The sequence below is a fragment of the Notolabrus celidotus genome, chromosome 15, assembly GCF_009762535.1.
Source record: "Notolabrus celidotus isolate fNotCel1 chromosome 15, fNotCel1.pri, whole genome shotgun sequence".
NCBI classification, from domain to species: Eukaryota; Metazoa; Chordata; class Actinopteri; order Labriformes; family Labridae; genus Notolabrus; species Notolabrus celidotus.
Genome location: NC_048286.1, coordinates 7,011,867 through 7,024,719, shown reverse-complemented (window position 1 = coordinate 7,024,719; position 12,853 = coordinate 7,011,867). Strand labels below are relative to the sequence as shown.

Genomic DNA, 12,853 nt, shown 5'->3' with positions numbered 1-12,853 from the left:
ATATGTGTTGAAGAAATTATGAGGATATCCAGAAATGACCAGTGTGACAAGGTCCACGCTTGATGTGATGTCTTTCTGCAGGACCTCTGTGGCAAGTCAGAGTTCGACAGATGGATCAGTTATCAACTCAACTCAGTGATTTCTCTTCTTCTTCTTCCTCACACACTTCCCCTGCGCTGGCTGATGAATCACTTCATAGATCTGACAAATCTATCAGCATCATAGCTCAGAGCAGAAATAAGAAATCAGAATGCATGAGCTGAATGTTTGTGAGGAGTTCCTCAGATGATTTCACAAGTGACACAAAGCAGAGTTTAAGTGGAATAAAGCGAGTATGCTACCGAACACGACGGTGCATTGAGGTAGAAACGAGTAAAGAAGAAAAGTTGCTTCTTCCCTTTTCTTCTTATTTGAGCACTTAGCTTTACCACATTTCCCCCTGGGGATCATTAATTGGACCTGGTGTAATTAGCTTGTGATTTTACCTGAAATCTGGGAATGGAGTAACATCACGACTGCTCAAAGTGAATGTGAGTTTGGTGCTGTTTCGCTCTGATTCACCAACCTCGGGCCCCAAGAAACCCAATTAAAAACACACAATAGTAGTTCTAAAAAATGCATGGCTGGGAATGTCAAACAGAGGCTGAAACTGTGGAGTTTTTTTTTACCAGTGGTTTGGTAAAACAGGAGAGAGAGTGTGCTGCAAACACCAGAGAGGACCTTCAACAATCAACACACACCCTTACACCCATATACAAGAATGTCCAGAAGAAACGCTAAGCAATAACTTTCGTTGGTCTGTTGGATCCTGATGCAATATTTAATGTACTTTTAGTTTTAATTGGTGTTTTTGTCTACATATGAGATTACACTTTACTTTTATTACACTTTTTTAATTGTGTAGTTTATGCACACCTGAGGGCGATACAGGCTGAGATTTAGTGAGCAAAGATGCACACATTAACATTCAGTACTCACCAATTCTAAATGAAATTATTTATGTTAACTCACAAAAAAACAAAGAACAGTTCTAACTTCTTATTAGTAATTTATTTTTATTCATTTATATGTTTTGGGGCATTTTGACTCTAGTTTATAGGAAAGCGGAAGAGAGACAGAAATGTGGGGAGCAGAGAGTGGGGGGAGACATGCAGCAAATGTTTGAGGCCGGGAGTAGAGCCCGCAACTGCTGCGACAAGTGATATAGCCTCTGTATACGGGGCGCAAGCTGAAACCGCTAGGCCAGTAATTTATCTTTTACTGTGAGCCTGAGCTCTTCTGTGCTGCAATAATATAATTTCATGTTAACTCAGTGTACTCACTGGACTAATGCCAGACTTTCATATGTCTGTGGTCAAACTTCTGTCCCTGATGATGGATCAGACTGTGAATGTGTGTAGAGATCACATTCGCACAGGGCTGGTAGAGACATGTCTGTAAAGTAGCAGCGACTCAAGATACTGTTCCAAAAGTTGTGTCATCAAGTGCTGTAAATTCACTTGTTTGTGTCATGCATTGCTTTTGCTTGTAGTTGTCTCTGATAAAACTTCCTGCAGTTGTCAAGTTACCTGCTTCATATTCACTCTGTGCATCTTCATCGCCATTAAGTTTTTTAAGGTGACTTAAAGATTAATTTTGGTAAAACTTGTTACCATCCCCTGAATCAGTGAAAACATCCACACAGGTGGCGCCATTTTTACTCTCATTGGCTGTTTTTGAAACAACCTGCTACATACTACCTACTTATGTCGTAGGCAGTAGGTATTGCCTACTACATACTGAGTTTGAATTTAGTATGTAGTATGACTGTTCTGTTCGATCTGTGTTGCAGTATGCTTGGTCAGACGTCATGGAATTTCCGGTTTCGGACTGCGAAAGTAAACAACGGCCAAGCTGATAGCGAAACTGCTTCTTTAACATCACTAATGATTTAAAAAGTTAGGAAGTTGTTTATATGGAATTTAATAATTTTCACAGCACCTAAAAACTGAGTTCCCCCCGTCAAAAAAAGAAGAGAAAAGAAAAGGCGGAACGAGCGCTGTGCATTGTGGGAAACAGTACGTGAGGCAAACTGGTCTGATGCATACTATGACATTTTCCTGAATCAGTAGACATCCGGGAAGTTTTGGCATACTGCAGATTTTGCTCTTGTTCACATACTACATACTGAATTTTGGCCAAATCAGTACGTACTGCTAGTATAGTAGGAGGTTTTGAAAACAGCCATTAGCTTGTTGCAGCTGCGCTTGTTCTCCTCTGTATGTAATGGCAGATTGCATCAGCTGTGACAAGATGTGAAGGCTTCAACTCAACTCAACTCAACTCAGACTTTATTTATAGAGCACGTTTAAAACAACCAGAGTTGACCAAAGTGCTGTACAGATCAAAAGCAGCACAGCAATAGTGTAACTACAAACAATATGCTGAACAGACGAGGGAGATGAGGCTGACGGCTTGCCACCACAGGCGCCATCTTGCTTCCATTAAACCAGTTTGGTTTTAAGGTTAATAAAAGCAACTCTTTTTGTTTGTTTTTACAAGATAAAATTAAATTAGCTGAAAAATAACGAAGATCGGATGAGGATTTATCAGTATTATATGTATGATGCTTCCCTCGTGTTTTCACTCTTCTATGTTGGTGTCTTGTTTTGTTTGTTTGCTTTATTTCTGCTTCATTTTATATTCTCACAATTTATCTTACTACCATTTTGTCATCTTCATGCACAGAGCTAGAAGAGGTTAAAGAAAAAGGAAGGAAAAATGATTTTCAGGCAAATGTGTTTGTTTTGGGTGTAAATAAGTGGTATTTCAGATGCACTCTGTGTATGCATGTGGAACATTTTCTGCAGAAGGACAGGGTTTTAAAAAATAACGGCACCAAGACAAGACAAAAACAAATCTTCAAATGAAAGTGATTGTTTTCCACATTTTGTTCAGTTATTTTTCTGAAAGCCTGAACTGAAGAGGCAGACCTCACAGCCTGCAAAAGCGCTCTAAATGAAAGTACAGTTGCTTAAATCCATCAACCTGAAACAAAAGACACTTTTCTGAATCCCTGACAAACATTTTGAGTGTTATTGTACCCAGCAGCTTTAGGAAAGGACCTGCTTTCTTAATGATGTCACCATATTTTATAACCGTGTTCCTGCAGCGGCAGTCACTTCCTATAGCAGCGCACAATACTTCCAGGAGGGGATCCTGGTGATATATCTTCCTGCTGGGCTTTTAGTCTGAATTAGAGGAGGAAAAACAAAAGGTTAATCACATTGGGAGACTCCGCTCTGCCTCTGACCACCCACCTTCTCTCGGTCGCTCCCTCTGTGTTCGATTCAAGCTGCTTTATTGGCATGAATGTTGGAGGGGGAAAAAAAGCACAGAGAAAAATAATACAGATGTCTTTATGTCTCTTTTCTGCCCGCGTCCTCTTTCGTCTTGCCTCTCTCTTTTTTTCTGTCACCCTCAATTTACATCTATCACCACAATATGCGCCGCAATCACCTTACGTCGAATCAAAATGTAAATGCATCTCAAACAAGGCCGCTAGAAATGCATTTGCTCATCTGAGAGTCACGTATCGGAGCGTCCTCTCGTTGATGACCAAAAATCCTCTCATCCTCGACCCCCCCTTCTTCTTCATTTCCCGGCGTGCTTAAATGCCGCCAGGCGCATTACATTGAGATTCAAGAGGTTATCTGAGCGTGGTGATGGGGATTGCAGCAGCCTAAAGGATCACCACAGGTTAAAGCTGTTTTTATTTTTTCAAGCAGCATGTATGGCTGAGCGTTAATGAGCACAACATCTTTTCCCCCGCTGCTGAAGAACAACGACTCGCCACTGTGGAAAGCAGACTCTGATGACGTCTTTTGCAGATTCTAACTGTGTGTTTGTGTCTGTGTGTGTTTCACAGGGTGGTGGGCCCCGCTGTGACCTTCAAAGTGGGTCCGAACACTCAGAACGTCAGCACCACAGATGTGGCCAACGTAGCTGGTAGGTTTCTCCACGGCTGAGTAATGTTGTCTTTATACTGACAGAGAAAAAGGACAGGCCATTATCACCGGCTTGCTGCTGCACCTGAGACCCCACATGAACATTTTTCAAAACTTGTGACTCTCAGTAAATCCCCCCTCCTTTTTTTTTGTCTCTCTATGTAATCTGCAGTACCCACACTGGCACTTTGCGCCCAGTTTCTCCACTTCTGTATGTTTTGTTAAGTTTGGTTCACGATCAAGGCCAGTTTTTCAAGAAATTTTACTGTCACAAATCTCCATCAGCCATGTTTGGCTCCATGGTGGGAGTCCATTGGAGGTTTGGATGAGTGCCTGAAAAACATGCCAGAAAAAACAAACACCAGCAATTTATTGTTTGGCAAATGAGTCTAAAGAACGATCACAGCATCTAAGGGCTTGTCCCAATATCCTGCAAAGTCCGTTTGAGGCTAGTTTTGCACTGAAGATAAAACAAATATTAGTCAATAGGTATTTATCACAGTTTAAATCAAATCAATAATTTAGTATGACTTCTATGTGACTAAATATAAGAGTTATGTCATCCAGTATCTGACCTAACCCCAGTCCCTGCTGTGCTGCTGAGTGTTTTGGTGGAAGTTTAAGAGTTGTGATGTGTTAAGTTTTCCAATTAAAAATAAACAGAACTGTATAAATCCCCAAATTAATGATGTTGGGTGCTGTAAAATGTTAATAGAACCAGATTTGATGGTGTACAGCATGATTAAAACCATTTTTTAAATGTAAATAGTGCAAAAACAACGATTCAAATGTTGAAACTAAATGTTTTTATAACATATCATAAAATCTATGCTCATTCAAATTTGATGCCAGCAACACGTTTCAAAAAAGTTGCGACAGGGGCTCGATTACCTTTGTGTTGCATCACCTCTTCTTATTATCACTCTGCAAGCATCAGAATTTCAGCCACTCGACAGTTTTCAAAGCCCAGAGACGTGGTTATATGTGGTTTTCTCTTGGCATGGTGTATTTCTAACCTGCATTTGATAATGCAACGACAAACTGAGTTCACAGACGATGGTTTTTAAATGTGATTTTCAGCCCATGCAGTGACTTCCACTACAGAGTCATACCTGTTTTTAATGCCGTGCCTCCTGAAGATCACAGCCATCCAGTATTAGTTTTCACCTTGTCCCTTTTGAATCTTTTAATGATATTATGTACTGTAGATGATCAAATCTCCACAGTCCTTGCAATTTTAAGCCGAGGAACATTATTCTGAAATTGTTGAACTACTTGCTTACGCAGCGTCTCACAGAGCTGTGAACCCTTTTCCCATCTCTACTTCTGAGTGGCCACCTGAATGCCTTTTTTATACCCAGTCATGTTACTGATGTGTCTCATTAGTGTTCCTCCAGGTGTTTTGTTGTCCTTGTCCGAACTTTTTTGAAACTGTCAATGGCATGACACATCAATCAATCAATCAATCAATCTTTATTTGTATAGCGCCAAATCACAACAAACGATATCTCAAGACGCTTTTACAAACATTGAAGGTCTAGACCACTCTATGTCAAATTATGAACAGAGACCCAACTTCAAGACAGGGTAAGACTCAGTCTGACCCCACCTTAATCCATCATGAGCATTGCACATCGCAGTGTTTAGCTAGTTACAGTGGTGAGGAAAAACTTCCTTTTAACTGGCAGAAACCTCAGGCAGAACCAGACTCATGTTAGACAGCCATCATGCCTCGACCGAGTTGGGTCTGGAAAGACAGATAGAGGGGAGTAAGAGAGAGAAGTGATAGTGATGAGACGAGTCGTAGAAGCTGTTGCCTCTGGAGTCCAGCATGTCCGGATCAGCTGGAGTCCAGATCGTCCACAGCAGGAGGACGTCTACAGCAGCTCAGAGGAATCTACGGGACAATGGAGCTCAGGGACTCCAGAAAGGTCTATGGTTAGTAACTTTAATGGGACAGGCAGAGTTAAAGTAAGTGATGAGGGGGTGGGGGGGGGGGGGGGGTGAGCTAGGATCCCAGTGTGTCAGTGTGCCAGTTCCCCCGGCAGTCTAGGCCTATAGCAGCATGACAAAAGCTGGTCCAAGCCTGATCCAGCTTAACTATAAGCTTTGTCAAAAAGGAAAGTTTTAAGCCTACTCTTAAAAGTGGAGAGGGTGTCTGCCTCCCGGACCCTGACTGGTAGATGATTCCAAAGGAGAGGGGCCTGATAACTGAAGGTTATAAAACAACAACATGTCTCAGTTTCAGCTTTTAATGTTGTCTTTGCACTATTTCAAGATGATTTGCACACAATTAAAATCTGTTATACAAAATGTAACACAGCACCTGAACTCTTTTGGAATTGGGAGTATTAATTTTCAAAATAACAGTACTTTTCTGCAGACCTGGCTATGTGTACTTCTCCAGTTTACAACTCTGGTTCATATAGATGTCAAGAGATGTGATTTCTGTCCACAGATCACTGTGTCTTCAAGGTATTGGAGGGTTTTCTGTTGAGTCGAACTGTCTCTGATTTAAGCAGATGTTCATTTGTTTCACTCCTGATTTTGTTCTTCAACTGACGAGTCATGTTGCAGGATGTTTAACCACTCATACCAACATAGGGGGTGTCCTGCTGTGTAAGGGACATCAATGCATACCAAGCGGCAACCTCCGATCTTAAGATATGAAGCCCATGCGGAAGTGCTAAAACTGCAGTTCATTGAGCCTCCACTAGAGGCTTGCTGCAGAAACACTGAAAACCACATACAAACCCATTTAAAGCAGAAATAAACATGTTTACAGCCTGGTTCAAAAAACGGTTTAGGTCTGAGTAGCTATTTTCTCTATCAGCACACACTGTACGGGGGGTTATTATAAATCATTTTCGAAGGGATTAAACTTACAAGTTTGGCCCAAATAAGGACATGGCTGACTTGATTGACAGGCGGGCAGCCTGTAGCTGTTAGCAAAAAGGTTCAAAATGCCCGTCTCTTTACCTCAAAGTAGCTCCAAAGAAGTTTGGTTGCATTCAGCATTTCAAATGAGGCACCAGCTGACAAATGGCCTCAGAATAGCGCTTCAGGAACAGATGGGTGACGTCACAGACACTACACTCATTTATTATACAGTCTATGATGCATATTCTCTGTTCTTGTTCAGAAATTAGTCCTGGATAATGATAAATAGATAAAAAGGCTGTGAAGTGTTGGTACAAACAATTCTGATTATTTTACTTTTGTGCGGTATAATTTCAGGTTATGTTGCGTAGTGTTCAATCAGTAGAAAAAACAAACAAATATGATTGAATAAAAATTGAGAGTTTGAGGGTGGCACCTGTTATGTGAAGGATCAAATGCTCTTAATTTTCATTCCTGGTGGTCACATCTTTTAAAACAAAACATTTATGCTCCTTGTAAACATCACCAATGGATTACTTTCCAAACCAGGACTCAAACCTGTGTCTGTAAAGTGCTTGGGAATTTTTTCGTAGTCAGGTGTTCTGAGATTTTGTCCACCCCCTTTTTTTCCCCGCCTGATGAAAGTGGAGAGAGCTCCTCAGTGATTCTGTTTCAAGATCCAAATCAAAATGACTCAGTGCAGCCTGTTCTGTCGCTTCTGTAATAATCTTTCAGGGTGCAATCCAGCAGTGGAGGTGTGTGTGTGTGTGTGTGTGTGTGTGTGTGTGTGTGTGTGTGTGTGTGTCTGTGTGTGTGTGTGTGTGTGTGTGTGTGTGTGTGTGTGTGTGTGTGTGTGTGTGTGTGTGTGCGCGCGTGTGTAAGGAGCTGCAGTGTGACTCACAGTAATGAGGCGAGGGTGTTGATGAAGTGGGGAATAAAGAGAGGAGGAATGTTTGCCATTAGCCAAGCTGTCAGTCCAGAGAGAGACTTTACTGATATTCCCTGAGCCCTATTCCACATACACACACACGGATGTTAAACTCATGTACACACACACACACACACACACACACACACACACACACACACACACACACACACACACACACACGCACACAAACACACACACACACACAAACACACACGAAGTTTCTGATCTGATCTGGATTAAAACACAGTCCAAGTGAGAACTTCTGTTTCATTTCATTCCAAGATAAAAACCACCCTCACACACATTTCCTTTCCTGTCTTACCACCAGTGGACTATCTTGGTACACCAACTGAGTGTGGACCTCTGTTTCTTATCATTAAAAGAAACACCCTCACCATGGTTTCCCACACACAGACAATATCAAGGCAGGTGTCCCAAGTATATTTTCGGCGGCTTGAGTATAACACAGACTATTTTTACTCTTTCTTTTTTCATTTTAATATGTTTAAGATTTCCGTCTGAACCTTCCATACTGCTGAAAAAGATACATTAAGATGTCATTCTGCACTTTCTCCGGCTTTCATCAAATTTTCACCTCGGGATGGTGGCGGCCAAAAAAGTCACTATAACGAATAGGGATGTCAATTTTAAGTATTCTCTGGGGATCGATCTTCGGAAATGTTAAAGATCAATTATCGATTCATCATAAAAAAAAAAACATTGGCGTTTTCCAAGTCAAAAACAGCGCTGCATGCGTTTTTTCCATAGACTGTGTAAATTATGGACGTAGTATCCGTGACGTCACCCATCTGTACCTGAGCGCTGTTTTTAAACCAATCGTCTGTGGGAGCCATATTGGTAATGCTGAACTCAACCAGTCAATGTGTGACGTAGCTGCATAGACCCAAGCCGTTTTTTGAACCAGGCTGTAAACATGTTTATTAATGCTGCAAAGATCGTCTTTTTTGAATGGGTGTGTATGTGGTTTCTGGTGTTTCTGCAGCCAGCTTCAAGTGGATTCTCGATGAATTGCAAATTATAACACTTTCGCATGGGCTTCATGTTTTGAGACTGGAGGTTGCCGCTTGGTTTTTTCCTCTAAATCAAATTTTCCCTTAGCGACACAATGTATATAACATGCAAAATTGAGTAGCTACGGATCATATTGAGGCGTACAAAATGTTAAACACGCTAAATATCAACATGTGGAGCAGGCTTAATAAAATAATCTCCAAGGACACAGAGTCATATAAAGTGAAGGCTCATACTGCAACAAGAGAACTGAAAAGAAACACATTTTAGAGTCACAGTGTCCAGATTACTGTTTACTTGTTCTTATTGAGAAAGATAAGCATGTGAAAGTGTTCAGGTGTCTGTCGGGAGTGCAACCGGGTCAGAATCAAGCTGACGGCAGAGAAAAAAAGCGTTCTTCAAGCACAGACACATCACCCAGCTGAGCGTCTCCGTTGTGCACAATGCCTTTATCCAGCGTATTCACATCGAATCATGCTTCAAACGTAAAACACATCCTTGATAGATGAATAAAATATGAGACTACATGATGTTTGTTCCATGTGATAGAAAATTGAAAACAAGAAACATGTTTGGGTACGTTCCTAACAATCAATTCATCGATACTGCATTAAATGTTAAAATCTCTAACAACAAAATTATCGCGATATTTATGGAAAACTTGGAAAAAACAAGTTGAATTAAGAGAAGACAAGATGAGGAAGGAGCAGCATGTTATTTTATAAACTTCACTTATAACGACGTACATTGTCTGCCAGCGTCAGTGAATGCATCATGCAGAGCTGTCAGTGCTGCAACCAAGCCCACGGCAAACCTCAAATGATAGACAGCAGCACAAACATTCAAAGAATATTCATTTCCACATTTGAATGTCTATTTAAAAAAAAGAAAATGTGATATATGTTGGAATTTTGAATATTAGTTGACAGCCCTAATACAGTACACACACACATACTACTGCACGAACACACAGACACACACACCTCATCTGAATAATTTTTCTCAACATCTTCTCCCTGCATGATAATTACAGCCCCGCCTCCTCACCCACACACACACGTATGTAGAGACACACTTTGTGCTGATTGTGCATCAGCTTCTCTCCTGCTTTTAAGTGCTGTTGTTGGCATTCTCATTTCCCGCCCCTCTCTCTCTCTCTCTCTCTCTCTCTCTCTCTCTCTCTCTCTCTCTCTCTCTCTCTCTCTCTCTCTCTCTCTCTCTCTCTCTCTCTCTCCCCCCCCTCCAGCTCTGCGGGGGTCACGGATGAGCCTCGGTTGTTATTGATGCAAACATTTGACAGAACGTGCTCAAAATGAAATACGGCGTCCTCTCAGCTAAAGTGCAACAGTGTGGGCGGGCCGTCTTTAAAGTGTCGTTTGTCATATTCAACTAGAATATCAATCCATCCCAAAGCATACATTACCCCCTCCCTCCTCCCCCCTCTCCCCCCTTCACTGCCTGGGTTTATACAGCTTCTCTGAAACATTAAGCTCTGCACAGCCATTGTAATGACGTCCTTTTATCATCATTTATAGATGCTCAGCTGTGGATGCTGGAGATTCAGCGTCTGTGTCGTCTGTCACAAACTTGTGGGTTTTGGTGGAGCGCTTTTGGCACAACTGTGAGGAATAAGTCAGTTTTATTTGACTTAATGCGTGCAAACACATCCGTAAAAACATCAGTGTGTGCCAAAGAAATGTTTAAAGCAGTAGAGTGATGGGGTTCTGTTGAACGGAGTTGAGTAACATTGAGGTGCGTTTTTAAAATTCAGGGAAGATGGAGAGACGAAGCCGTCGCCTGGATGAAATTGTTGAAAAGTAGGTTGTGTTATTCAAGAACTGAGGCGGAGTTAGGATGTCAATATGACAGTTAAATTTTTCGGCTTTTACACCTTCATTTGAAGAAGACAGGACAGCGGATAGTGAAGGAAAGTGGGAGAGAGAGGAGGAATGACATGCAGGGAAAGAGGCTGCAGGCTGGAATCGAAAACGGGCTACCATCTATTACCACTTTTTCACTTAGGCAGTTTCAGAGCCGGTTTGGAGCCGGTGCTCAATTGAGAACCTTTTTTTTGTGTTTTGACTGCGTGAGAACCGGCTGAAAACAGAAAACAGGTTCCAGAGCAGCACCAACTCCTTGCTGCTCTAGAACCAGGATCCGCTTTCGTCAACGGCGAGGGGTGGGCAGAGAGTAGGGAAGTCGCTGTCCATGTTAAGCACGACAAGTGCTGCATACGTGTTGGTAAAGTTGGATAAGTTCTCTTTGGGATCTCCTGTGATTACGAAAAACCAGGAGCGACACCAGCAAGCATGCTACGTTGTCTGCCATGGCTTTTATTGTGAGGGAAAGTTTGCAGGAAAAGTGGTCACGTAGAAGTGAAGTCATGAAGTGGCTCTTCCACGGGTTCGAGCGGGTGGAAAAATAAACTGTTTTGTTGGATTGCAAGTTGATCCAGCACGAGCACCAGCCCAGAACTACAACCAGGTTTGCGTTGGTCGAAAAGGGCTACATATGGCATATATGACACATGCACGAGGCCAAGCCTACACCCGTGATGCAAATTTAAAGTAATGGTTATGGATGCAGCTGAGACATTAAACAACTGTTTAATAAGCAGCCAAGACAAATGGCCAAGACATAAAGATTGTCTAATAGAACAACAGTATGCCCGTTACAAGAGCTGTCATCCATCCCACAGACTGCAGGTTATTTTTAAAGCTTTGGTATTTAAACACTAAAACCATACCTGGTTCATTTGATCACATTTAATTCAATTTAATTTAAATGTGACCTTTTAATTTTTAAAGATATGGAAAACAAGCCTTTATTCAAAAGGTGTCAAAAAAAACAACCTGCTTCTCTCAGCTTTTTTATCCTCAACTACGTTTTTTTTCTTCTCCTTATTTAAATATAATAACAAGATTTAGTTATCAAAACTTATTTTTCTTAAAAAATTTATTGTCGTCGATATACTGTATGTCTTTATTAATGGATCTAATTTGAATGATGATGATCCACAGATTTATAACAACACACAGCCAAGATGTTGCAATAGACATGCACATTTAAAATGAGTTTTTAGTGTTGTTATTTAATTTAATTAAAAATAAAGGAACCAGCTTTAGCTCTCGCTCCACAGGAGTCCCTTAAACCTCTTCATCTCCCTCCGTCTTACACCAGATCGATTCTGACCCTGGCCTCCGGGTGTCAAAAAGCCCGATTAATGCAGCCAGGCCGACCAGACCTGCTGATGCATTTTAAGAAGCCACGTTACCACTTCTGTCACGTGCGTGCGCCCATTGTGAGACGCTCCGGGGCCACCGGGGGCCATTGTCAAACGAGGGGGTGGATGTCAAGATGGTGGGCAGAGAGGTGGTGACCCTCATTGTCTGGATCGAGGGTGGGCGGGGGACCTAGAGGCTTCCTCCAGCGGTGCGTCGCGGCCGTGAGAACGGGACCCCGTGAATAGGCCGGGGGTCAGGGTCAGGACAGCGGGCAGCTCAATTAGCACTTAAAGCAGGAGAAGAGCAGCTGAGAGAGCCTGATCCCTGCTCCGTCTGTTCATCTGACTTCTACTCTTATTATCCACCAGCTCTTGTTTTTGCATACATGCTAATCAAGCCTCTCAGAGTGAGGATGGTTCCTCACACATGCCGAAAAGCTGACCACTCTGGGGATTACAGACAGTTTGGACAGTTGCAGCGAACAGACTCCTCCATCTTCTCCTCCATCACTGCCTTTTTTCGAGTTAAACCAACCCGTCTTTGTCTCAGGCCAACAATAGCTGCGTGCTCAGTCAGTCAGTGTTGCAGCTGAAGTTTGATTTGTGTGTTGACATGTAAATAATTCTCTGGCAGAGAGGTCAGTATCAGTTTAATAAGTTAAAAAGACATTGACCCCCTGAGAGGGGAATCCAGCAAACATTTAATTTACATGCAAATTAATGGAAAAAGTGGTGCGGAATGAGTTTATTATCCAAATCTAGTTCTAATGTCAATTGAATTATAACATTTTTAACACTGCT

At 41.9% G+C, this 12,853-nt stretch overlaps 1 protein-coding gene across 1 annotated transcript in view; it reads left to right on the top strand.

Annotated features, from left to right (window-relative positions):
* LOC117826496 (receptor-type tyrosine-protein phosphatase N2-like) overlaps positions 1-12,853 on the top strand; it is a 231,307-nt gene that overhangs the window by 78,837 nt on the left and 139,617 nt on the right. Inside the window, exon 11 of the mRNA XM_034702594.1 lies at positions 3,908-3,987. Coding sequence (XP_034558485.1) covers positions 3,908-3,987 — 80 coding nt within the window. The remainder of the gene's footprint in view (positions 1-3,907; positions 3,988-12,853) is intronic.